Here is a 26,463-nt window from a genome sequence, read left to right on the forward strand (position 1 = left end):
CTGGAAGGCCCTTGTGCCAAACAGGCCAGAGCTCTGGGGAGGGGCCTGCAGGGCCTGGCTTGGCAGAGATGGGATGCCTCTGGGGAGTGCCCCCGGCCCCTCCTGGACCCCAGCCCCGCACCGTGCTCTTGCGTTCCATCCGCTGCCTCTGCACCCACTGCATCTTCCTCTCCCGGGCTAGGTTCTCGGGCTCCACCACGCCTGCAAAGCCCAGGTTCTCCTCTGCATACTCGTGGCCTAAGGATGGCCATGGGGGCCGAGACACAGGGCAGAGTGAGATGGGTTATGGTCAGGAAAAGTCCTCCCATCCCCAGGCCGAAGGGTACCTAACAACTGAGGAGGAGGGACAGTGCTTCCAGAAAAAGCCCAACCACAAGGAGCCGCTTCTGTAAATGTGTGCACAAGTCAGCCACGAGTGACGCAGCAGAAGCACGGGGGAAACCGCAGACCTGGAGCCAGAGGACCTGCATTGCAGCGTTGCTGGTTCTGCCCAGCTGTGCAACCTCAGTCAGGTCACGGCCCCTCTCTGAGCCAACATTTTCTCCTTTGGCAAGTGGGGAAAATAATAATGCCACTAGAACGTTATGTGTCCCTGGGGCTGGGATCAGGACCTGGTGCACGTTAAGTATTTGTTGAATGGAGTGAATGGATGAATATATGTTCTGAGGATTGACTGAGATATTAGTGGATGTGTTTTAGAAACTACAGATATGCAATGTACCCATGCACGTATGTATGGATATTCCACGTACATGCATATGGATGATGGGTGGGCAGTGTGGGTGTGATGGACGCAGGTAATGATCCATGCAGAGTGGATTTAAGGCGCCTCATTAAGTAAAGGCTATTTTCTGTTCTGGGCTCTGGCTATGCGAAATCAGCCATCCCACGGGGACACTCTGAGGCTTACAGGGCTCCCCAGGGGCTGTGGGTTGGCTGCCAGGGGCAGCTGACATAAGAGGCCTTACACAGCCAGTGCTCCAGAAAGAAGGGAGTCTGCCCCCACTGCTGGAGATGGCTCCCAGGAACCACTGGAGGTGGAGCTGCGTCACCTCTGGGCCAGGAACTGGATGTGTGAGGGGCTGAGAAGAGAGGGAGGGGAACCTCACCAGGCCACAGAAGAGTGTCGTCTCCCAGCCCGAGCACGGTGTCCAGTGAGCTCAGCATGGTCTCTGCAGTACCCTCAAAGGTCCGTCCTGGTAGGGTCAGCGGGTATGTGTGAGGAACAAGGATCACACAGCAGGGACCCCTCTGTATAGCTGGGGCTGGCCACCAGCCCTCACCCATGCCCCTGCCATGCCCACTCACCTGGCATCGACTCCCTCCCTCCCCCTGGGAGCTGGACCCATTCGGCCCTAGCTGGGCCCGTCTGAGGGCACAGACTGACACGTGGTGGGAGAAGGGGTATGGAACCTTCAGGCTGAGTTCTGTGACCCCAGGCCCGCTCCAGGCAGGGTTGTGCTTTTCCACACAGCACCTCCTTCTTTGCCTGCACTGCCTCTGGGACTCCATGCAGCCTGGGACCGGTGATCCCCCACCCACAGGATCACCCTGTCACTCAGGGGTTCTCAGGTTTTTGTAACTGGTCTTGCCAGTCACTCTATCAGAGAACCTGGCTCCACCCAATGGAAACAAATGCTCTTTGAGGTCTGTACTCAGTTATAGGCTTCGCCTCATTCCATCCATCCCCTTTAGGATGTCATGAGGATATGAAAGAAAAATCAAGGTAACAGAGGTGTGAGTAACTGCTGAGGCAACATGTGTGCTGAAACCAACGTTTCCGTGCATTGCATGGGGCTGCGGCTGTCCTCGGGCCCCTGCCCTGGCCTCTCTCCCTCCCTCTCATCCCCGCATCCTCCCTTCCTTTTTGAGGGACTCACCACAGCCAGAGAGGAAGAGTAGATCCCCTGAGAAGAGGCAGGAGGGACCCTCATAGGGCTCCCCATCCAGCAGGTAGACCAGATGGCCTTGTGTGTGGCCCGGGGTGGCCAGAGCCTGGATCTGAAGTCGTCCCACGCTAACCACATCTTGATGACACAGGGGACTGAGGAGGGAGGCAACAGTGGAGAGAAACCACTAGAGCTTGGGCCACGCTCTTCCTCCCTCCCCCACCCCGCCCAGGCCCAAGGGGATGGGTGATGTGCAGGAGCAGGGCTTCCCCACCAGAGAGAGACGGGCCCCCTCAGTGCCCAGGGCTTCAGATTCAAGCCCTCCTGCTTCCTCTTTGGGGCACTATGGCTGGATCAGTTGCGGGGTGGACAGTGCTAGGCTTCAGATGAGCTGTGATCTGCCCTCGAAGGGCCAGGAAGGGCGTCAGCAAAGATCCAACTGCTGATAGCCCTGAAACACGTAACTGAAGGATGAGGGTGAAGGACAGGGCCATCCCACCCCTGGGTCAGGGACTTACTGGGTGAGGTAGGGAATGTTGTCCTGAGGGCTCCCGTACACCCGACAGTCCTGGTGCCGCCGACTGAGGTCACGGTTCCCTCCGCTGTGGTCCCTGTAGGATGGCACAGACAGGCAGGGGCTTTAAGGAGCAACTGCACTGGGCCTCCTAGCCTCCGTCTTCCCAAAGCATCTCCAGGGCTTTGGGCCCTGCGACTCCTGGCTTCTGGACTGAACCAAGCCATCCGCTCTGCTTCAGACCTTTGTTCAACCTGTCGTCCTGCCCTCTAATTCCTCCACGTCGATCTGTTCATACCCACCCGCTGCCCCTGCCCCCCAAACCCCGCGCTGGCTGCCACAGTTGTTATTGTTTGTACACTTTCACACAGGGCTGTCTCCCCTATTGGACTAAAACCTCCCTGGATGAAAGAGATCACATTTGCCCAGCGGACATGCCCATGGAATGAAAGATAAATGCCTGCCCTGCCCTCCTCTGGTGCTTCAGGAGCATGGTAAGTAGAAGAGGGGGAGACCTGTCCCTCCCTCTTCCCCTCTCCCCTGGTGCCCTAGTGACTTCATGAGGATGGTGCCCCCCCCAAGCCTGATCCCTGACCTGCAGCCCAGTCTGTTCTCATGGGTCCCAGTCCTGGAAAGCCCAGCGGAGCCAGGGCCGGCCAAGGGAAGATGATCTGCGCTCAGACCTCCCACCTCAGCCCCTTACCAGTGTTTGTGGGTGCAGAGAATGGCAACCAAGTTAACACCTTCCTTTTCAATGGAAGCCTGGGGGAGAAAGGAGGCAGTCAGACTGGGGATCGGGATGCTGGGTGGAGAGGAGAGCAAGGAGAGATGGGGGGGAGGGAGGCAACGGAGGCAGAGAATGGGAAGGGGGTAGGGAAGAGGGGGTTGGCTAAAGGGGAGCACCTGAGCCCCAGCACGGGCACAGGGTGGAGGGAGACTGGCAGAGCAGGTGGACACACGGGTACATGTACACAGAGACGTAAGAAATGGAGAGAATGATGAAGAGACCCAAACACAACAGACAGAAGTGAGAAAAGCAAGGCTCAGAGAGGGGGCCACAGAGAGGAAGAGGCAGAAGGAAGCCGGCTAGACCCACAGCCCCGGGTCACAGCCCTGGGTCAGCACTGCTCTTCCTCCAGCTCTGATTCTCCCTCTGTTCTCCTCCCCTCCTCCCCCGGCCACACCCGGCACACTGACCGTTCCCCAGTGGGTCACATGTGTTTGCAGCGGTCAGGGTGTGCTGTGTGAGTGCACATGGAGGGGGCACCTCCCATGGGCAGAGAGCAGGGTCAGCCTCTCTAGCGAGAAGCTGCCAGCCCCCAAAGTGAGCCCAGGTCCCACTGCCCTCGTCCTCCCCTCACCTGGACAGCCTGAGGGTCTGACGGGTCCACAGCCACAGCCAGCCGGGCCTGGGTGTCAATGATGAGGTAGCTGTAGTTGTCCGAGAGGACGGGGATGGGGAGCACCTTCACTCCTGGGGAATAGAGATGCGGGTGGGGGAGCAGGGCAGGGAGCCCATCCACTGGGGGAGAGAGATGGGGTGGGTGGGCACAGCCTGGGGCGGTTGCTGGCCTGGGGCGGCCAGAGCTCACCGTTGAAGAGGCGGGGCTGCGTTCTGGAGTGGCCTTTGGGGTAGCGATTCCGAGCCCTGCGCAGCTGCTGGCGGTAGAAGAGGTACCCGAGCCGGGTGCGCGTGTAGAGGCTGTACCTATGGGGCGGGACGTCTGCTCAGCCCAGGCCCCACGTCTCCGCTCCGTTGGTCACCCCCTGCACCAGTGCAACTCCACCGCCACTTGTCACGTGCTGACTGTCTGCCTTGCTCGGGACTCAGGACAAGATGCAAAATGAAACAGACAGACCCCAAGCTCAAAGCTGATCAGGCCAGATGTGAACTGAGGAATTCACAGAAGAAATCTGAGGATGAGGGCCTTATTCAGTGAAGGCAGTACAGGAGTTAGGAAGCCGGAAGGAGGTGGGAACCCTATTTCAGGCAGAGCAGTGGTGCATCGCAGTCATGCATGGGACCTACTGAAGGCCAGATTCCTCAGCCCCATCCCAGTGTTTTGAGTCTTAGACAGTTTGAGTGGGGCCCAGGAATCTGCATTTCTAAGAAGCTCTGAGTGATGTTGATGTTACTGGCCCAGAGACAATAAGACTGAGAACCCCTATGGTAGAGGAAACAAGAGGCGCAGGCCCAGAGACAGCAGACAGCAGGGTTCACTTAGGGAAATTGTAGAAAGCTCTGCTTGGCTCTTTGATGGAGGAAGCCAGCAGAAGTGAGGCTGGATGGTTTGACCACACTCCCTCCCACCTGCCACATTCCAGGCTACACAGTGAAAAGGGGGCACGTGGAACAGAGGGGACTCGTGAGTGACAGAGTCCCCAACACAGGATTCTGGCATACAGGGCGGCTTCACAGGTGTGCGACCCAGCAGTCACATAGGGCCCCACACTGGGCATGACGCTCTGCTATCACCATCCTGAAACCCTTAATGATTTTCTCTTTGAACTTGTGTCTTGTAAGTGAAGTCTGATGGGACAACGGAACATGCACGTGAGCAGAGGTGATGCACATATCATCATGTCATATCACATGTGTCCGCTCGGTCCCTGCTGCCCTGACCCTGCCACACACACCATGTTCACTGTGGCCATGAGCACAGAATTCTGGTGGACCCTCTTTGTGTGGGAATTCAAGCCCCAAGGTGAAGACAAGTGAGTGTACCTCTATGAGTAAAGGGCCGGAGGGTACTAGCTGACCTGTGAACCACACTTTGGGTTCAAACTAGAATTTGCTTGTGGGATGTCCCTGGTGGTCCAGTGGTTAAAATTTTGCTTTCTAATGCAGGGGTTGTGAGTTCAATTCCTGGTTGGGAAGCAAAGATCCCATGCACCTCGTGGCCAAAATATCAAATCACAAAACAGAAGCAATATTGTAACAAACTCAATAAAGACTTTTAAAATGGTCCACATTAAAAAAAAAATCTTATGAAAAAAAGAAATTTGCTTAAAATGCATCAAGAGGCAATGGTGTTCTGAGAGACACAAGGAACCCTACCACATCCTTTCTTATGTATAATCCCACCATTAAGGCTGCAGATGATGCTGTTTCAGAAAGGAAGGGAAAGAGGCGACGGATCTGTGCTTTTCCTTCCAGCTCTTTCTCATTCATCAGAAAGCTGAAAGCAGAGAGAGCTGGTAGAGTGTGCTATGCATCAAGAAGTGAAACAAAAACAGCTGAGTTAGGTCTGTTGCCACACTCCCACTGTTCTGGTAAGAACATAACACATGTCTGTGTACAAGCTAAGAAATGTGAGTTATGTAGTTTCAGTGATCCCACGTATAAGTTAAATGTTCTTATTGTTGCTGTTGGTGTTGTTTAGTCACTAAGCCAGGTCCAACTCTTTTGTGATCCCATGGACTGTAGCCTGCCAGGTTCCTCTGTCCATGGGATCTCCCAGGCAAGAATACTGTGGGTAGCCTTTTCCTTCAGGGGATCTTCCTGACCCAGGGGTTGAACTCTCGTCTCCTGCGTGGCAGGTGGATTCATTTGCCACTGAGCCACCTGGGAAGCCCCAAGTGTTCTTCTATTTGTGTTTAAAATTGACATTGCATGATATATAATGAATGGCACAATCCATGCTAATAATTAACATTTTAAATATTCCCCTACTCAAATGACATTAAGTAGGAAATTAAAAACATCACGGCAAGTCAAGACAGAGAGATTGTAGAACAAAGGAAAGGCTTCATAATTTCGTATTGGATGTGGCACCTCTTTCTTGCTTTTTGAGCAAGAGGCTCCAAATGCCATTTTATACTGGGCCCTGTGAAGAATGAGCCATCTCGGGCCCTGGGCTCACAGGAAAGTGACAGGCTAGGCTGTGGGTGGGTATGGTCAGTGTTTAGGTTTACACAGCAAGGCAGGCGGTAATGGGGGTGGGATTCTGGCTGATCAAGCCTGAGACAGAAAAGTTGAAGTTGGGATGCTGGATGAAGGACCTCAAATCCCTACAGAGGTTTATTGTGTCTGTGGGGGGGAGGGGGAGGGCCCTTTGGGAAGGGCAAGCTGATCTGTCTGCAAGCAATTTGATCAAAACCAAGCATGTTTCCACGGAGAAGGCAATGGCACCCCATTCCGGTACTCTTGCCTGGAAAACCCCATGGACGGAGGAGCCTGGTGGGCTGCGGTCCTTGGGGTCACTAAGAGTCGGACACAACTGAGCGACTTCACTTTCACTTTTCACTTTCCTGCATTGGAGAAGGAAATGGCAACCCACTCCAGTGTTCTTGCCTGGAGAATCCCAGGGACGGGGGAGCCTGGTGGGCTGCCGTCTATGGGATCGCACAGAGTCGGACACGACTGAAGCGACTTAGCAGCAGCAGCAAGCATGTTTCCATAACAATTTGGTGAAGGTGAACCACTGCTGTCCCAGCTCTGTGTGCCTGAGCACTTGTTTCAGTTGGGAAATTGGATGCGCTGTGGAGGGGTTCTACCATCCTTTAGGAGTCTTCATGACTATTTTTTATGGGTCCTGTTTTTGTTTTATTTTAAAATTAATTTCGACCACTCCCTACTTTCACTCATTCCACAATGTTTAGTGAGGCCTTGCTATTAGCCTGCTCCGGGCACACAGCGGGTAAGGCAGAGTCCCAGCCTTCTTGCAGCTTCTACTCTAGTGGGACAGACGAGACAGTAAACACACTGTCAAGGGACTTCCCTGTGGTCCAGTGGTTAAGAATCCGCCTTGCGAAGCAGGGGACTCTGGTTTGATCCCTGGTTGGGGAACTAAGATCCCACAGGCTATGGAGCAACTAGGCCCACGGGCCACAACCACTGAGCCCTCGCACGGCAGTGAAAGATCCCACAAGATGCAATGAAGCCCTCGTGCAACACAACTAAGACCCGAGGCAGCCAAATAAATAAACAAATAAACATATTGTTCCCTGATAGCTCAGCTGGTAAAGAATCCACCTGCAATGCAGGAGACCCTGGTTCAATTCCTGGGTCGGGAAGACCTGCTAGAGAAGGGATAGGCTACCCACTCCAGTATTCTTGGGCTTCCCTTGTGGCTCAGCTGGTAAAGAATCTGCCTGCAATGCAGGAGACCTGGGTTCGATCCCTGGGTTGGGAAGATCCCCTGGAAAAGGGAAAGGCTACCCATTTCAGTATTCTGGCCTGGAGAATTCCGTGGACTATACAGTCCATGGGGGTTGCAAAGAGTTGGACTTGACTGAGCGACTTTCATTTTCACTTTCACTGTCAAGAGAAGATGACAAAATGAACAAGGCAAAAGGACAGAGAATGAGGACAAGAGCTGCTATTCTAGATCTGATGGTCAGTCACGGAAGGCCTCTTTGAGGAGGTGACGTTTCCAAGAAGGAAAGGGGACAGGACGTGTGAGAATCTGGGGAAGGTGCACCAAGCCTGGGTGAGCGCTAGTGGGAGCTGCTGATTCTTGCCTTTCTCCCTGCTGTGCCGTTGGGACAATACTCAGCTCAGCACAGCACAGATGGGACTGGCTGGATCAAGCTAAATATCCTGGACTGGACTGTAGCCCAGAAAAAGAATGCTAGGGAGACAATGCACGGAATTTCACTGGAGTCTGGAGAGTGGTAACGGTTTGGATGGATGTTAACTTCTTGGTTTTGATGACTATACCATGGTTATGGAAGATGTTAACATTCCGGGGAACTGGGTGAGGGGGTATATGGGAATTCTTAGCACAAATTTTGTAAATCTGAGATGATTGCAAAATGAAAAATTTAAAAATAATAAAGAAGAAAAGAAAATCACCCTTGCCTCTGTGCCCAGATGCCTCCTGGCATCTAGGCCCTCTTCCTGACTTCATTTCTTCCTATTCAGGCTTACGGGAAGTGCAGGACCTCTGGCAACAGGAAGCTCTGGGTTCTCATCATGGCTTGGGCCATCCTTGGTCTGAGACCTTGAGCTAGTCAATGGGCTCACAGATCAGACTTCTCATCTATAAAATGGCGATACCACAACTTACCCCTGCAGGACTGTGTAAGGATTAAGTGACATAAAACAAGATGACAAATGTTAACATTCTCCAGGGCCTGAAGGGTGGAAGGTGTTTAGCAACTGCTTTTTCCCTCCCAAATTCAGCCGGACAGCCTTCACAGCTGCAAGAACAAGGCCGTGCACAATCTGGGAGGGACTGGTAAACATTCCCCGTCTTCCCTTATTGGATACTTAGTACACGTACTTCGTCCTTCAACAAAGATCAAGATGTACAAGGGCAGGGGCTATGCAGTAAGAAGCTGCAGTAAACAAGGCTCTGCTCTTCCACTGGCTTTAACCAGCAAATATTGACTGCACGTGCTGGACCGGGTACAGAACAGAAGGCAGAGAACAAGGCAGATGGCTCCCTGCCAACATAATGAGAGGAGCAGCCAACAGACACTGAACTGGAAATCAAAACAATCTACAAGCAAGCGGTTAACTGTGGTGGGAAAGGAAGAAGGTTTCCCGGTAGACTGGGTGGTTGGGAAAGGCCCCTTCTCTGAGGGCGACCCTTGTGCAGGGAACGGACAGATGGGGGAGCCAGTGGTGCTGACTGAGGGGGGCGCAGCACCAACGCCCCTATACAGGCACAAGTGGGGCACATTCGAGGAGCTGCCAAGAGGCCTTGAAGTCTGTAGGCAGAGAAAGGGTCAGTGAGGTGCCCAGGGGTCAGGCCATGGAGAGGGGGTGGAAAACTGCTGGTGGGTTTGAAAGTGGGGAAGCGTATGTTCTAACTTCCTTTATAAGAGCTTGCTCAGCTGCTGTGTGGAGGGTAGAATGAACTGGAGCGGAGGGGAAGGGGTCTGGGGAGTCACGCAGTGAGGGACACGACGAGGGCCTGGACTAGAGGAGGTGTTGCAGATGGAGAAATGTGGTAGGCGGGTGGCTGTCAGACCCAAGATCTGTGCTGGCCAGGGTGGCCCCTGTGGCCCTGAGGTCTGGATCACTGCACAGAGCAGGGGGGAGGGGCCTGAGGACTGGGTTGCATGGGGCCTGGTTCTTTGCAGACAAAGGATTCCTCGTGCTTCTCTTCAGTCCCTGCGCTTGGTTCCCCCTCCACTGGCGGGCTGGCTGCATCACCAGGGTCTGTAACGGTGCCTGTCAGCTCTTCCCCTAGCTGCCTCTCTTTCTGGGAAAGGCCCTGTCACCCTCCTAGTTTCACAACTCGAGCATCCGTTTAACCCTTTCCCCCGGTGACTCAGACAGAATTCCTCTCCATTTCTAATTTCTCTTCATGGGCTCACCTCTGCAAAGAGAAACTGCTGGAGAGGCCCTAACGAAAGCCTCCTCTAGTCAGCTCTCTGACTCCCTGAACCAAACTGCAAACCACTGGCAGAGCTCGTGCTCCCAAAGCACCACTTCCGACTGCATCCTGTTCTTGCTCAACAGCCTTCAGTGGCTCCCCAGGGCTGGTGGGAGAGTGTCCAACCCCCAGGCAGGCCCTCCGTGGACCGGGAGGAGGCAAGCCTCTGTCCCCTCCCCAATACGGCCCCATGGAAACCCCGTGTCCCAAGAGTGAACAAGTGGACATCCCCAAATGTCCATCGACAGCACAATAGACAAATAAATGACAGACAACATGTTCCGACCGTGGGAAACTACACATTGGGAGTGAATGATTTAGGGTACTAGCACTCAGCCTGCACAGAGCTCAAACGTAACACTGAGCTAACAGACGGGCCACAGAGAACAGACAACCTGACAATATTTCCCTAACATGCCAAAGAAGGACTTCCTGGTGATCCAGTGCTTAAGACACTGCACTTCCAAAGGAGTGGGTGCAGGTCAACCCCTGGTGAGGGAACCAAGATCCCACATGTCGTGTGGTGTGGCTAGGAGAAAACAAAAAGGCCAAAGCAAGCAAAACCATCATTATGCGGACGTAAATAGTAAAAGAATAAAGGCAGCCGAGGGGAAGGCATGGTCAGCATGGTTAGTAGGGTTTCCTCTGGGAGAGGGGGAAGGTGGGCTGGGGAGGTGGGCGCCGAGCTTCACAGGGTCTGTGACATTGTCTTTCTTAAGCTGGGAGGATTATTATTTTATCTGTCTTCTGAATGCCTGAAATAGTTCATTAAAATTTCAGAACTACAGACCTGCCTGGCTCCCACAGGTCTCAGGCTGGAATAGCCTCCAGGCCTTTCTAACTTACTGGAACCCTACCCAGTCCCTAATCAGCGCCAGGCAGAAACCCCAAGCATCCTTCACGGCTTCCCTGGTGGCTCAGAGGGTAAAGAATCTGCCTGCCAAGCAGGAGACACAGGTTCTATCCCTGAGTTGGGAAAATGCCCTGGAGAAGGGAATGACACCCCACTCCAATATTCTTGCCTGGGAAATTCCATGCACAGAGGAGCCTGGGGGGCTACAGTCCATGCAGACACCAAGAGTTGGACATGACTGAGTGACTAACACACACATATAAGCATTTCTCAGGGCTGGGCTCAACCCCAGGACCTGATTATCCTGGCAGAAAGCCGCCTTCCCCTGCTCCATCTGGGGCGCTCAGGAGCAGCTGAGCCCCGGGGCAGCAGCTGGGCCTTATCAGCTTCTACCTGGTGCCCTAATCAGCGCCATGCAGGGGGTGGGCAGTCACCAGTCTGTTTCTCGTGGCTCCTCTGCAGCCCCCTAGCACTGGCCCAGCACAGAACCGGGACTCACAAAACGCTGGCTAAGTGACCAGGACAGGCAGCACAGGGCCAGGCATGTAAGTATAAAAGTGATGGGCAGAGAAAGCGGACTGTCAGCATTGACTGGGGCTCCACCTGACTGGCCCCAGGCCAGGCTGTGATGCCCCGTGAGGGCATCGGAGGCCCAAATTACAGCCACCCCTGCCCTGGCTGTTCCCTTCCCACCTCACCCACCTGGTTCCAAGTCCCTCCCCTCTCCTGGTGGGACCCAAAAGGTGGAGCAGGGTCCTCTGATAAGCAGGTCATCTAGACCCAAGGGCCTGGGTGAGGCTGTGTCACTGGGGCACAAAATCTCAACTTCCCCGGCCTAGGGTCTGGACCCAGGGCCTCTAAAGTGGAGGAGATGGGGAGCAGAGGAAAGGGGGTCTGAAGAAGGGTCCGCAGTCCTGACTTTGCCCCACAGGTTAGAACATCTTTCCGGAGCCCACTGGCCTCATCTTTAATAAGAATGACCTCTCCCTCAGCTTTCCCAGACCCCACCAGTGGGCTCAGTGCCTCCCATTGGTTATCTCCTATAATCCTCCAAGCAACCCCGAGTCAGGTATCATTATTTCCTCCATTTTACAGACAAGGCCGACGGAGCCCAGAGAGGTGGAAAGGGATTTGCTCAAGATCACAGAGCAGTGAGTGGTTGGGCAGAGACTCACCCTGGCAGCCTGACCCCGGAGTCCACACTCTTCCTTTTTTTTTTTTTTATGGCATATGGTTCCCTGACCAGGGATCAAACCCATGCCCTCTGCAGTGAAAGCATGGAGTTTTCATCACTGGATGGCCAGGTAAGTCCCTGGAGTTCATTCACACTTTTAACTGTTGCAAAGGCCTAATAAGCAGGTAGGATGAGATGAGTGGGCCTGAACTATTTGGGGTCAGACTCAATTCCTTTGAGGGCCTTTGCTGGGAAAACATTTGTCGGGGTAATTACAGTGTTCCAGACATAGCCGGGCATCTGGCCTCTGGAACCTCCAGTCTCTATGAGACACAAGCCTTTGAACCCTGTGAACTCTCTCCCCAGACCACCTCCTCACACGCGCAGTTGTCCTGAGGACCGCAGAGGGTCCGAGACCCCAGCAGCTCTCAGGAGAAGGTGCCTTGAGTGGAGGATCCTGGAGACTTCTTTCAGTCCAGGCTCTGCCGGGGTGGATGGTTCCACCGGGAGCAGCACAAGCCAGATGGACAAGAGAATTTAGGGAAAAAAGATGGGAAGATGCAAAAGTGAATGAGTCCCTGGGAAGAACCTGCCTCCCATCTCCTAGCCCCCCATCTTGCTGGGATGTCACCGTCCCCTGTAATGGGGCTCACAGCTCCCTTTCTTCTGTTGCCCGAGGTAAGAAGCAGAAACTCACTCCCCAAGCCTCAGTTTCCCGCTCTGTAAAACCAAGTGCTCTTCCTCTCTGAACGAGCAGTTGAGCCCAGAAAGTTCAGGTGACTTACACAATGATGTGGACCTCTGCAGGGCCTGATGTGGGATTCAAACTCCCTGCAGCGTGAGAATGTGCCAGAATGCACCAGTATGATCTGGGGGTGCTGGTGAAACCCAAAGATGCTGACCTTCTCCTCTTCTGTTTACCACCCACTCGTGGACTCTGATTCAGCAGTTCTGGGGCCCGGAACTACCCACCATCACCTCACCAAAAAGAAAAGCAAGTTTCCTAATTGGTCCTCTGGGACCCAGGTGGGAGACAGAAAAACCACTCTACCGGGTGGGGCTAGGGTGGGGGCAGCCGGCCTGGGGCAGCCTTGTAGGGGCCTGAGGGGCCCTCCCCCTGGGGTCAGGGTTGCAGGATGAAGCACCTGCCATCCCCAGTTGAGGGGCCACAGGCATACCTTTCACTCCTCGCCTCACTGAACCAGAGCGTGGCTTCTCTGGTATCTGAGTTTGAGCCTCCGGCCCCATGGGAGGCCCCATGGGACAGCTGCGGACAGTGACACACAGCCCTCCCCCCACCCCCTTCTCTTGGCTCGCAGTGGAGAACACACAATGAAACTTTTCTTCTCCCCGCCTCCTCCCGTGAGCAGTCTCGCCATCCTGGGCAGCCCTGAGACAGGCCTGGGGGCTGCCTGTCCCAGCTTGGCCCTGGCCCCAGACTCTACCAGCTGGACAACAAGCCCAGGCTGAGAGGACTCTGGTCGGGGGGTGCTTTTGGCTTCTCCTCTCCTGCCCACCTCCCCTACCCGCCTCCACCCGGGCCCCAGCTTTTCCCAGGCTTTTCATCTGACCAGCGACAGGCAATCTTTATGAAAGCAAACCGGAAATGCCTGTCTGAGGGCCTAGGGACCTGGACTCCACCAGGACACAGAGTCCTGCTGGAGCACAGCCTGCTCGGAGGCCCCTCAGGAACAAACTGAGCCATGAGATGTTTTGCACTTTCCCCAAATTGAGGAAACTGAAGAAGATAACGAGACAGCGAAAAAGGCCCTAGAGGTTGAAGAGTTTCCTGAAGCTGCCAGCAAGGCCTTGAGGGGTCGGGGGACTTCTCCTCCATGACTAGGAGAGGGGCAGTGCCTGCAACAGGTCAAGACACAGGCCTGGCTGAGAGACCACAGACCCCGTCTCCGTACCCATCCCCTCATCCGGTTCGGTCCTCTGCTGACTTTGCAGCCCTCTCCAGCCTTCAGCATCTTTCCCAATAGGAGGATGAATGGCTCCTAAGGGATCCCGGGGAGGACCAGAGGTACAGTTAAATCTCAGTCCTGGGCAGGAGGCCTGGACTATTTGTGTCTCCTTGCCTGAAATCCCAGGCCACCTGCCCAGCCAAGGCCCTAGGGTTTTATTTGGTGTGGGTCTGTTTCTTGGCCCTCCCTCCCGCCTCCATCCCTCCCCTCCTCACCCCAATGCCAGGCGCTCCTGATTCAGCCCTGTTCCCTGGGCTTGGCCTGTGGGAGTCCAGTGAGGAAATCACACCCATGAACACTTAATGCAGGAACAAGCAAGAATACACAATGAAAGCTCTAGGCAGGGAGACAGTGCCAGGGGTCAGTCTGGAGGCAGAGATGAATTTTGACTGGACAGGCTGGACAAGACTTGTGGAGGAGATAACATTTGGGCCAAGCTTTTTATTAATTCCAAAGCCCTTTAATGAGGACCAGCTCTGTGCCAGCCACTGTTCTGGAAGCTGGGATACAGTAGTGAAAGAAGTTCCTTCCCTCATATGGCTCATATTCTGGTTGAGGGAGAAAGCCAGTAAACAACAGGCAAGTCGATATACAGGATGTCATATGGTGATATGTACTGTGGAGAATGGGCTTCCCAGGTGGTTCAGAGATAAAGAATCTGCCCACCAATGCAGGAAATGCAGGAGACCCAGGTTCAATCCCTGGGTCGGAAAGATCCTGGAGGAGGAACGGCAACCCACTCCAGTGTTCTTGCCTGGAGAATCCCATGGACGGAGGAGTCTGGCGGGCTGCAGTCCACGGGATTGCAAAGAATCAGATGTGACTGAGCAAGTGAGCTCACACACGAGCTCACCGCGGAGTAAGACTGCAGGCACTGGGGCCCTGTTGTTTTTCACAGAGTGGTCAAGGTAGGCCTCTTTAATACAGTGAAATCTGAGCAGAGACCTAAAGGAAGCCAGGCACAGCCACATGGCCATCTGGGGGAAGAAAGGTCTAGTGAGAGTGAACAGCGACAAAAGAGCTTGGAAGTGAGACTATCTCAGAGTGCTTGAGAAACAGCAAAGTGGCCTGTGGCCGAAATCCAACGAGCAAGGTGAAGGGCATACAAAAAACCACCAAAGTGAGGTGGGGGATGGGCAGGTCCAGAGGGAGCCATTCTGGAGAGTTCTAAGCAGAGGAGTGGCACGTTTCTGACTTAAATCTTAAGGTTTGATTCTGGTTGCCTTGCTGAGAGTGCTCTTGTGGGAACAAAGGCTGAAGGGAGCTGTCAATTTAGGAGATCTGGTGAGAGGCGACCTGAGGTTGGCCCAGGGTCGTAGCAGTGGACATGGGGTGCGTGTTCAGATTTTGGGCATAGTTTGAGGAAACAGTACTTGATGTAGGAAGGTCTGGCAGACCCCAGAGAGAAGTATGGCAAGAGCACAGGGCCTGGGGAAGATGGGATTGGGCAGCTCTGGAGGGGGTGTGCTGCTGTCACTTCAGTCGTGTCCGACTCTGGGCGACCCCACAGACGGCAGCCCACCAGGCTCCCCCGTCCCTGGGATTCTCCAGGCAAGAGTACTGGAGTGGGGTGCCATTGCCTTCTCCAGGAGCGGGTGTGGGAGGGCCCCAAAGGCCTGGGTGAGGGGTGTGGACTCCATTCTGTAGGCAGCACGGCCTGGGGAAGGGCACACCTACGGGGACACACATCAGAGGAGACACTGTGGGTGCTGGTGCTGTGGCTCTCCAGGGTTCTAAGGCCTGCAGAAAAGAAAAGGGCCCTCCCTGCTTCCCTCCTGAAGGCTGTGTTGTGGATGGCCCAGTCCACTGCCTCTGTGTGGCCTTTACTCCGGCCACAAGCAGGTGGGCCATTCACTCTAGGGTCCTCAGCTCAGGACTCCTGCCCCCTCTTTGAAAGCAAGCCATTGGTCTTCACTGGCCCCAGAGAAGGGCTTTTCTCTTGCAGAAGAGGAGCAAGCAAGGTTTGTCCTGGGACAGCTGGTTTCACTTGGGTCAGGAGATTCAAGAAAGATCCTCTATGCCTTGGAATGAAGAGGGGACTTGGTCAGGAAGGGTGGGAGGGTTTTGTCTTCTGGACTGTCCATTTGCAGAGGCTGGCTGCCTTCCACTTTCTCAGCTCTGAAAGACGGTTCCCATCCCTGCACGCAGGAACCCAGCTTAATTTCCCATTCACTGCTCCCTCTGCAGACAGGCCCTGCTCAGGGTCCTGTTCTCTAAGCAAACCTCCTCAACTACCACTGAGAAGGCAAAGGGGCAAAAGGGAAACTGAGGCAGGGGGCACGCAGAGGGGAGCACACACTCCCAATCCTAGCCTCCACAGGCACACTCTGTCACTCTTGGGGAATCTAGGAATCTATCATGCCCTGTGCCTCCTGCCAGTTAGGGTCCCTGTTCCTCTCACTGACTCCTTGAGAACAGCTCCTATCAGTGACCCCGCAATCCTGACCCAGGGCAGTAAGGAGGAGTGGGGGTCACTGAATGAATGAAGGAATGTGGGGTTTCCTGAGAGTAAGTGAGCAGGATATACTTGAAAGACAATAGAAGCATGTATGTGCGCTCAGTCACTCGGTTGTATCCGACTATTTGGAACCCCCTCTCCATGGGATTTTCTGGGAAAGAATCCTGGAGTGGGTTGCCATTTCCACCTCTAGGGGATCTTCCTGACCCAGGGATTGAACTTGCATCTCCTGCGTTGGCAGGTGGATTCTTTATCACTGAGCCACCTGGGAAGAAGCACGTAAGGAAGCTTCAAAAAAAAAAAGCGTTGAGGGACTTTCTCAGTCCAGTGATTAAGACTGTGCCTCCACTGCAGGGGGGCATGGGTTCAAGCCCTGCTCAGAGAACTAAGATCCCACATGCCACATGGTGTGGCCAAAAAATAAAGGAAACTCTAGAAGGAGCCACGGCTGGCCTAATGCCATGTATCTTCCCTCCCCACATTCCCCATACTATAGAAAGAATAATTGCTAACATTTCCTGAGCACTTACTACAAGCCAGACCCTGTGTACAATTTCATTTGATCTCCACAGGAGCCCTCTGAGGTAGGCACGATCACCAGGCCCATTTTACAGATGCCAACAACTGAGGCACAGAGAGGCTGACTTATTTGTCCAAGGTCACATGGCCACTGAGCAATAAAGCTGGGATTCAAAAGCAGATTTATCTGACCCCAATGCCATGTGCTTAACTACCACACATTGCCTCCCAGGCCCTGCAGAGTCGTGAATGCGTGTGTCCACCTCAGATCGACCCTCTCATGTGCCGTTATCGCCATCCCAAGACAATGGTGGTTATGTTTGAAGAAAGCCCTTTATAACACTGTCAAATACCAGTGAGTACTGTTATTACTGATAACATCAACAATGACTCCTCTCCCAAGACAGCTTCCCATCTCCACTGTCTACTTTCCAGCCCCCCAGTACAGCCCTCTACTTGTGGTCCTCTCAGCCATACGTTCAGGGTGGAGTGTGTCCATGCGCTCTGCCCCTCCCCTCACGTCAGGCCTCATCCCGGCCCCTCCCTCTCCATCCTTCCTGGAGGCGCCCTCCCAGTATCAACACCTGCCCACTTCCCTCAGACCAGTTTCCTGCTGACACCCCCAGTCCCTCCCAGCAGCCTCTCCCCCGAGGGACTGGACTGATTGTTTCCCAGATCCTGGACAGGCAGGACCTGGGACTCTGATTCCAGGCATGCCCTCCTGCTCTGCAAATTTGGGGAGCTGATTCCAAGGCAATTTTGAAGTTCAGCCACAGGAAAGCTCATGGATTACTGGATTCCTGAGAAACTCTCGGACAATTCCAGGTTTGAGGATTTGGAAACACCCAGATCCCAAGTTCTAGGAATACCCAAACTTTCCGGATTCTGAGTGGGCAATCTTGGAAATTTTGACCTCAGGACTTCTGATTCCAGTCCCTTGTGGAGACTTTTTCACTTCCTCAGGCTATTTGTATGACTTCAATTTTACCGATGTTGAAAGCTAGAAGTAGATTTAAAAATCTTTCCCCAAATAGAGCTATAAAATTCTCAGAAATTTTGTGAGGAGCAATATATATTTTTTAACCTCACATATGGAGACATTTAAATATTTGTGAATTTTATTATTTTAATGCTGTTTGAAGAGCAATGGTGACTTAGCTGGAGCATTATTGAGAATGTGACCATTGTGTGGGTTATTAGAGATGTGAATGCCCCCATAAGGCACATACACAGGATTCCTCCTCACCCCTTGTTTTTTCAGTCCCTTACATCTCTGTGAGACTGGGTGAGGATAATCCTATGGATAACGTTTCTGGGCTATCTGGGGTGATCACGAGAGGAGGGGTGAATTGTACAACCTCTTCTCTGAAACTCAGGAAATTCCCCAGCTTCGGCCCTCGCCTGAACCTGGCCTTGGACCAGGGCTCCCAAAGTTCCCAGGCCAACATCACTGGCCTCCAAGTGTGGCCTGAGGGCCTGCCCCCTGGCCCGGCTGGTCCTGGGAAGGGGATAGAGGCCCTAGGAAGCCTCCTCTTATGACTCCTATCCTGACTCTTCCTGCCTATAAGGCAGAACAAGGCTGCTTACCATCCTTATTCCGTCCTGTCAGGAGAAGTAGGGGTAAGAGAAGAATGAAGACTGGGGTAAGGGGGGATCAGAAAGGAAAAAGTCATTGGAGGTCAGTGAACCTTCAACAACTCAGGCTGAGTGATTAGGGTCGGATTTCACAGCCTGGGACTTATGACAAGGGCGGTGGGGGAGACAGGGTTGTCGAAGGAAAGGGACAGACTGACCTACAGAGTGGGGAGTGGGAAACCCCACTTGGGACAGCAGTGCTTGCATTGAGCGGTGGGAAGCCGAGTGATGGGGAGAGGACCAGGGACACACGGAAAGAGTTAGCGGTTTCAGGTGAGGCTCAGTCGTCTGACATTCCTTCCCTCCAGCACCTGTCCACCGGAGGAACCCGGGATCCTGCACCCGTCCTCTTTTTCCAGCTCCCTTGTCTCCAACCCCTCATCTGGCTCTTTTCTCCAAAGGTCCTCTCAAAGGCCCCTTCTCTGGCTACCCTGGCTTGCTCCCCCCAGCAAACCGCTTTCCCCAGCCCAACCCAATTTTCCACCCACCCCCAATTTCTTCACTTCGTCAGCCCACGCTCCCCACCCCCCAAATCAGTAGCTTCTCTAGCCTGCCTCTTCGATCGTTCTTAGCTCCGGCCCTGGATCTCCCAGCCCTAGCCCTGTCAGAACCCCTAAGTCCTCCCCCGGCACCCCTCCTCTAGTCCCCTTTCCAGCAAGCCAGCTTTCCCGATCCCCGCAGCCAGCCGGAGCCCGGCACGAACCCGATTCGGAAGAGCAGCTGCTTGCTACGCGCCATGAACAGGCCGCGGAGGGTCCGCCGCGCTCGGCAGCTGCGGGGGCTCAAGAGCAGGACGAAGACTAGGAGCAGCAACCCGCAGCTGGCGACCCACAGCCACGACGCAGGCCAGCCTCGCCAGGCCATGCTGGGGGCAGGCGCCCGCGGCGGTCCAGGGGGCGGGGCGGGGCGTTGCTAGGCGACAGCTCAGCCCAGGCCCCCACGTGGGGAACCTGAGGGCTTGGGGCCCCGCCCCCTGCACCAGCCAGCGGGGAGACTGGGGGCGTTCTGGCCCCGCCCCGCTATTGACTCGCGTTCGAACCCGCCCACTCGCCACCCTGGGTACTGTCGACGCCCCGAATGCCACCCGGCTGAGGCGGCCTGGCCCCGCCCCCGGCTGGCCGGCCGGGAGGCGGGGCCGGGCCGGAGACGGCATCCGACCTTCGCTAATCCCGGTGTGCAATTGCCAGAGCCCGGGGCTCGGCCCTACACCCCACCTTGCCCCATTAGGAAGGTCTGAGGAGGTCTTCTTGGCGGGAAACCTTAGCCTCATAAACATTTTCAGCTGGAAGGAATCTGGGAGATAACGTAGCTCAGCTGCCTTTCATTCATTTATTCATTAACTAAATGAATTTTCTGCGTCCTCCTTTGTGCCAAGCTCCGTGCCAGGATCTGAGGATGCAAGGGTCAAAGACACACATTCTCGGCATTCCTGGAGCCTAGAATCTCTCGGAGAAACAAACCAAATAAGCAAACAATTATCTATGCACTTACTATACTTACATATACACATGTGTGTATAAATACACATACATACCTACCTGCTGTGTGATTATAACACTGTGGTTCTATAGAGGTCAGAGAGGACCAATTTAGATGTGGGAGGGCCTCCCTGAGCAAGTGACATGTAAGCCATGCCCCGAATGATAAGAAGTCACAGAGGCTGAGAGGGAGTGATTCCACTAAGATTATACAAAAATGATGGCAGAAATAGCCCGAGCCGGTGGGATTTCCACATCACTGACCCGTCCACCCCCACCAAACTGCCTTCCAGAGGTTAAGATCAGTGGGTTGGAAGAAGATGTAAAGACAGGCATGGTGATCTCTATAAATTTGGGCAAACTGGAACTGGGGCTGGGCTCCTTCCAGCTGCAACCCTAGCCTTAGCCCTGCACAGGGAGGGAAGGAAATCTGCAAACAGTGAAGGCAGTGATCTCTCCTGCAGGAAGATGGTTGGGGAGGGGAGCGAGGGAGGCGGGGCTCTTGTTTTCTTCTGTTTCTTTGCTTCCGCCTGTGCTCTGGCCTGAGAGAGGCTGAATAACCTGACCCCCAAACCACACATTTTCTCTTTCCCTCTGATGTACTCTGAGTAGATCACTGGATCTAAAGATTGAGTTCTCAGTGTGGAGAGCATCCAGGTATAGGCTCATTATGCACAATGAATTGGAGGCCTCACTCCTCACCCACCTCTGAAGAAAAAGCCAAGATACATGTTAAATTATCCCCAAACTGAATTGTAATCCCAACACCCAATCCTGGGTTTCATTCTGTAACTCCAGACAGTGAAGTTTCTCTTATCTTAAAGGTCAGAGTTATAGCCTGCTCCCTTCCTGTCTCCATACCCACAATTCAGCTTCTTCTCAGTGCCTGGCACATAAAGGGCTCCCAATAAACAAGAATCAGATAGAAATGAATTAAACCCCTGTGTATGCTGCAAAAGAGGCAGGGCTGAGAACACTAACAAGCTAGTTTGTAGAAGGCCCTGTTGGGCCAAGGGAACTTGTATGTCTCTAAGTCCGTGTCTATACATGCAAAGTGAAGAATTATGGAGCCTGGTCAAAAGTCACTGTGAACACACCTTTCTCCAGGTATGGCTGTGCCAGGCATGATATTGAGAAATCAAAACACAGTCCCTGACATCTGAAACAGGAAATGCAGGCTCAAACATGAGCTTGCAGATATAGAAATGATTGAAGGCTAAATCTAATCTCATGCTACACACACATTTACAAGATTATAGCTAATCATCCAACATACATTTTATGAAATGCAGGGAGCTGGACAAGGCTGGGGATAAGGAGTGAGAGTGGGTGTTTTGGAGAATTCACACAGGGCCAGGAAACTACCCTCCCCTCTTGAACTATTCTGGAAGATGTTCAATATTCACTCCAAATCCGCTTTGGTTTCACCTCAGGTGGCACTAGGGTAAAGAACCCACCTGCTAATGCAGGAAACTAAAGAGACATGGGTTCACTCTCTGGGTTAGCAAGATCCCTTGAAGTAGGAAATGGGAACCCACTCCGGTATTTCATGGACAGAGGAGCCTGACAAGCTACAATCCATGGGCCTGCAAACAGTTGGACACAACCTCACCACTGAGCGCACACACACCTCTCCCATGAGAATTTTTTGCCCCAGCCAGATTGATGCTTCATTATTCACCCTGTCCTGCACTTTATACCTGGTAATACCTCACTGCTTGCAGACATTTGGCTTGGGGGGCACTGCTAAGATGAAGATTGGCCTGTGCTTGGCAGAGCTTTTAATTTGCTGAGATCTCCTCTCATTATCCACAGTTATTATTGAAAACTTCAGGCCCGGCTCCAGTTCCTTTGCTTTCTGCCAATATGCTTCTTAGAGGAAGTAATTTCCCTGCCCAGCCAGCCTTCTACAAATTTTGTGACTTACATAGGAAATTTTTAGAGGAAATGCTATTAGCTCCTCTTATTTATATTGTCAAGCAGTGTTTCTCCTGGCCTCCACTTTTTCTCACTCTATAAGCAAACTCAAGTATCTCCTTGTCTTAAAAACTTCCCTTGGGAATTCCCTAGCAGTCTAGTGGTTGGCTTCCCTGGTGGCTCAGTTGGTAAAGAATCTGCCTGCAGAGCGGGAAACCTGAGTTCGATCCCTGAGCTGGGAAGACCCCCTGGAGAAGGGAAAGGCTACCCACTCCAGTATTCAGGCCTGGAGAATTCCATGGACAGTATAGTTCTTGGGGTCGCCAAGAATTGGACACGACTGAGCAACTTTCACTTTCCAGTGTTTGGGACTCTGAACTTCTACTGCACGGAGCACAGTTCAATCCCTGGTTGGGAACCTTAAGACCCTACAAGCCATGTAGCGGAACCAAAAAAAAAAAAAAAAATCTGGCCTTAACCTTGGGTCCGTATCTAATTTCTGTTCTGCCTTTATCTTAACACAACCTAGTTTCCTGAAAGGCTCTCTCCTTGTGTGTGGTATTGATAGATTGCATTTTGGTTCTCAATTCTTCATCTCTTCCTGAAAATATACATTTCACCATGTGACTACACAGCATTTCCATGGAGGCGAAATATATTTCTCCCACACCACTGATATGGGACTTGGTCTTGTGACTTGTTTTTGCCAATGGAATGTTAGCAGACATGATACAAAAGAGGTCTTAAATATGCTGTAACAGTTAACTTGGACTCTAGCCACAACTTTCACCATGAGAACATCCCAGGTAGTCAGTTGCTTGGCTAAGGAGAGTCAAAGACACATAGAGGCGGCCTGGACCCACTCACAGCTAGAAGTCAGCCCAGCCCAGTAGTTGTTGTTCAGTTGCTAAATCCTGTCCAACTCTTTGTGACCCGTGGACTACAGCATACCAGGCTTCCCTGTCCTTCACCATCACCCGGAGTTTGCTCAAACTCATGTCCATTGAGTCGGTGATGTCATCCAACCATCTCATCCACTGTCACCCCGTGCTCCTCCTGCCCTCAATCTTTCCCAGCATCAGGGTCTTTTGCAATGAGTCAGCTCTTCGTATCAGGTGGCCAAAGTATTGGAGCATCAGTTTCAGCATCAGTCCTTCCAGTGAATATTCAGGGTTGATTTCCTTTAGGATTGACTGGTTTGATCTCCTTGCTATCCATGAGACTGAAGAGTTTTCTCCAGCACCACAATTCAAAAGCATAAATTCGTTGGCACTCAGCCATCTTTATGGTCTAAGTCTCCCATCTGTACATGACTACTGGAAAAACCATAGCTTTGAATAGATAAACCTTTGTCAGCAAAGTGATACTTTTTAGCATGTCTAGGTTTGTGATAGCTTTCCTTCCAAGGGGCAAGCGTCTTTCATGGCTGCAGTCACCATCGGCAGTGATTTTGGAACCCAAGAAAATAAAATCTGTCACTGTTTCCACTTTTCCCCCATTTACTTGCCATGAAGTGATGTGACTGGATGTCATGATCTTAGTTTTTTGAATGGTGAGTTTTAAGCCATCTTTTTCAGTCTCTTCTCCCTCATCAAGAGGCTCTCTAGTTCCTCTTCACTTTATGCCATTAAAGTGGTATCATCTGCATATCTGAGGTTGTTGATATTTCTCCTGGCAATCTTGATTCCAGCTTGGGATTTATCCAGCGTGGCATTTCGCATGATGTACTTTGCATAGAAGTTAAATAAGCAGGGTGACCATATACAGCCTTAACATACTCCTTTCCCAATTTGGAACGAGTCTGTTGTTCCATGTCCGGTTCTAAATGTTGCTTCTTGACCTGTATTCAGGTTTCTCAGGAGGCAGGTAAGGTGGTCTGGCATTCCTACCTCTTTCTGAATTTTCCACAGTTTGTTGTGATCCACACAGTCAAAAGCTTCATACGTTGAGTATTCATACATTGGTATGAATTGCATGATTCATACAGATTGGGTATCAACTTGTACAATTTTCTAGACAACAATTCCAATATGCATCAAGGTTTTAAAAAATATGCAGCCTTTGACTCAATAATTCCTTTTTAGCAACCTGCAAAACATCTGCCCCAAATGTACACAATGGTGAGGCTGACAAGTCAGGCAGTAAGGGAAGAGTTAAGGTTCTATGAACCTCTGTGCAGCTTTAAAATATTTATTTTTTATTCTATTTTGTTTAAAGATGATGTGTATGTCATCACTTTTCTTTTGTTATTATTATTCATTTCTTTATGTGGCTGTTCCAGGTCTTAGTCGTGGCATGCAGGGTCTTTTTTTTTCAGTTGTGGCATGTGGAATCTAGTTCCCTGACCAGGGATAGAAGCCCAGTCCCCTGCACTGGGAGGGTGGGTTCTTAGCCACTGGACCACCAAAGAAGCCCCTAAAATGGTGTTTATAGTTAGAACCTGTAGTATGATTGACCCTGGACCAGAAAAAGAACACTGGGGGACAACTGCCAAAATTTGAATAATGACTGTAGAGAGGTTTTTAGATTTGTATCAGTGTTAATTTCCTGGTTTTGATTCTAACACTGTAGTTAAAAGTAAGAAGTGAACATTTAGGGAAGCTAGGTGGCAGGTGTATGGGACCGCCTTGTATTTTTTGCAAATATTTTCTAAGCCTGAAATAATTTCAAAATAAAGTTGTTTTTTTTTTCCTAAAGAACAATACACACAAACAGAACAGAGTTCATATGTCAATAAACATCATTTTTAAAAAACAGGACCGGTGTGGCTGATCCTGCTGCTTGATTGATGCCCATTCTCCAGCCCTCCCTGCTTTCCTTGTTAACCCTGTTGTGCCTGTGAACAGCTAGGGCTTCCATGTGAGCCCCTCCTCCCGATTGGTCCAAGCCAACTGGTGCTCTCATGGCCCTGCCAAGTGATTGCTTAGACTCAGGAATATGAGGCAGTTCTTGCCATTAGATAATAATAGCAAATATTTATAGAGCACAAATCACGTGCCAGGCACTGTTCTAAGTGCTTTACAGAGTTTAACTGTCAGTCTCGCAACAACCCTATGAATCAAACATGGATATAATTCCCATTGGCACAGATAAAACATCAAGGCACCAAAATAGCAAGTCAGTCCCTCCAGGTCACATGGTGATTTGCTCCAGGCTGAGACGGGGAGGGAAATAGGCTGGAAAGTGAAGGTGTTAGTCGCTCTGTCATGTCTGACTCTTTGCGATCCCATGGACTGTAGTCCCCCAGGCTTCTCTGTCCCTGAGATTTTCCAGGCAAGAACACTGGAGTGGATTGCCATTCCTTTTCCTTCCCAACCCAGGGATCGAAACCAGGTCTCCCACATTGCAGGCAGATTCTTTATCATCTGAGCCAAATAGGCCTGTCGTAGTTGTCAAAATAGAATATAATAGGGCTCCACTCTTTTCTTTTTTCCAGGATGCTATCACCTGCCTGTGATGCCTGGAACTATGGCAGCCATTCTAGGTCTATGAGGGAGCAGCCCAAGAGGCAATTCCAGCAGCTAAAGATGGCATAGCAAAAATGTGGAGGGAAACTAGCATCCTTGAAGACAGTACTGAGCCCCTGAATTAACCTGTCTGGATTAGCCCCTGAATTTCTTGTTATGTGAGAAAAATTGTTACTGTCTAAGCCACTTCTAATTTTTTTTTGATACTTGCAACCAAAACACCCAAACTAGTACTATGGATAAATTTTACATTTTAATCTAAAATGGAGGGGAGGGGAAACAAGATACAAAACTGTAGAAATTTTGTGTAATTGATATGATGGCTATAAACAAAAATGCATGGAAAAGTATTCAAAATGCTATAATGATGATCTTTGATTGATTGACTAATGGGGTATCACTTGTTTTCTTTTTTTATACTCTAAAAATATTTTCCAAACTTCTATGATAAGAAAGAATTACGACTTTAATTAAAAAGTCTTATTTTATTAAAACAAAGAAAGTAGTCCTCCTTGCCGCCTCATGTTCACTTCCCATCAATTCCTAGGTCCCTCTCCTGAGCCTCTGCCCTCATCATTTGATCCTAATTTGACTCTGACCCCTTGAACCTCCAACAAATTTGTCACTCTTCTGTCCTTGTCACATAACCTCTGAGCAGAGCCTTCAACTTCCCTGTCACAGTGTCCTCTGGGTCTTTTTGTGTGTGTGAAGAAGTAAAACATATTTTATTTACCAAAAAAAAGGATTCTATGACTTCCCTAGTGATCCAGTGGCTAAGACTCTGAACTGCTAGTGCAGGGGCCCAGGTTCAGAGATGCCCGATCAGGGAACTAGGTCCCACATGCTGCAACTAAGAGTTCGAAGGTCACAACTATAGATTCCACATGCCACAACTAAGACCAGGCACAGCCAAATAAATAATATGAATGAATGAAAAAGAATTCTAACAAGGCTTTGCTTTCCAGTCGAAAACATGTGTCCCATGATGTGTGGAATAGTATGTAAGCAATGAAATAGATTTCCAGTGGCCATGATAGTGCCTGGTTCTTTTTTTAAATTGGAGTACAGTTCCTTTACAATGTCGTGTTTGTCCTCTGGTTCCCTTCTCCCACTCCCTACAGCTTCCCCTTCTGCTGTCACCCCTCACATTTACTGCTTCCCCTGACTTCAGCTATCGCTTGCTATCACTCGTTACTCCCAAAGAGAAGTATCCACTCTAGCTTCCCGCTTTAGTTCCAAACCTAAATGCCCATCCACTTTCTGG

The 26,463-nt window shown here is 51.6% G+C and overlaps 1 protein-coding gene across 3 annotated transcripts in view; it reads right to left on the reverse strand.

Moving 5' to 3' along the window:
• PNKD (paroxysmal nonkinesigenic dyskinesia) overlaps nucleotides 1-26,463 on the reverse strand; it is a 68,745-nt gene that overhangs the window by 2,062 nt on the left and 40,220 nt on the right. Inside the window, exons 1-8 of one of the 3 annotated variants that reach the window (XM_018059535.1) lie at nucleotides 19,041-19,242; nucleotides 3,996-4,111; nucleotides 3,765-3,877; nucleotides 3,107-3,165; nucleotides 2,408-2,500; nucleotides 1,881-2,044; nucleotides 1,110-1,196; nucleotides 122-237 (exon numbers count right to left, since the gene is read on the reverse strand). In XM_018059535.1, the coding sequence (XP_017915024.1) occupies nucleotides 122-237; nucleotides 1,110-1,196; nucleotides 1,881-2,044; nucleotides 2,408-2,500; nucleotides 3,107-3,165; nucleotides 3,765-3,877; nucleotides 3,996-4,111; nucleotides 19,041-19,201 (909 nt within the window). In that variant the 5' untranslated portion in view covers nucleotides 19,202-19,242. Of the gene's footprint in view, nucleotides 1-121; nucleotides 238-1,109; nucleotides 1,197-1,880; nucleotides 2,045-2,407; nucleotides 2,501-3,106; nucleotides 3,166-3,764; nucleotides 3,878-3,995; nucleotides 4,112-8,200; nucleotides 8,403-19,040; nucleotides 19,243-26,463 lie in introns of those variants that run through there. The other 2 variants (XM_018059542.1, XM_005676534.3) reach the window with 2 other exon arrangements.

Source organism: Capra hircus, chromosome 2, assembly GCF_001704415.2.
Source record: "Capra hircus breed San Clemente chromosome 2, ASM170441v1, whole genome shotgun sequence".
NCBI lineage: Eukaryota > Metazoa > Chordata > Mammalia > Artiodactyla > Bovidae > Capra > Capra hircus.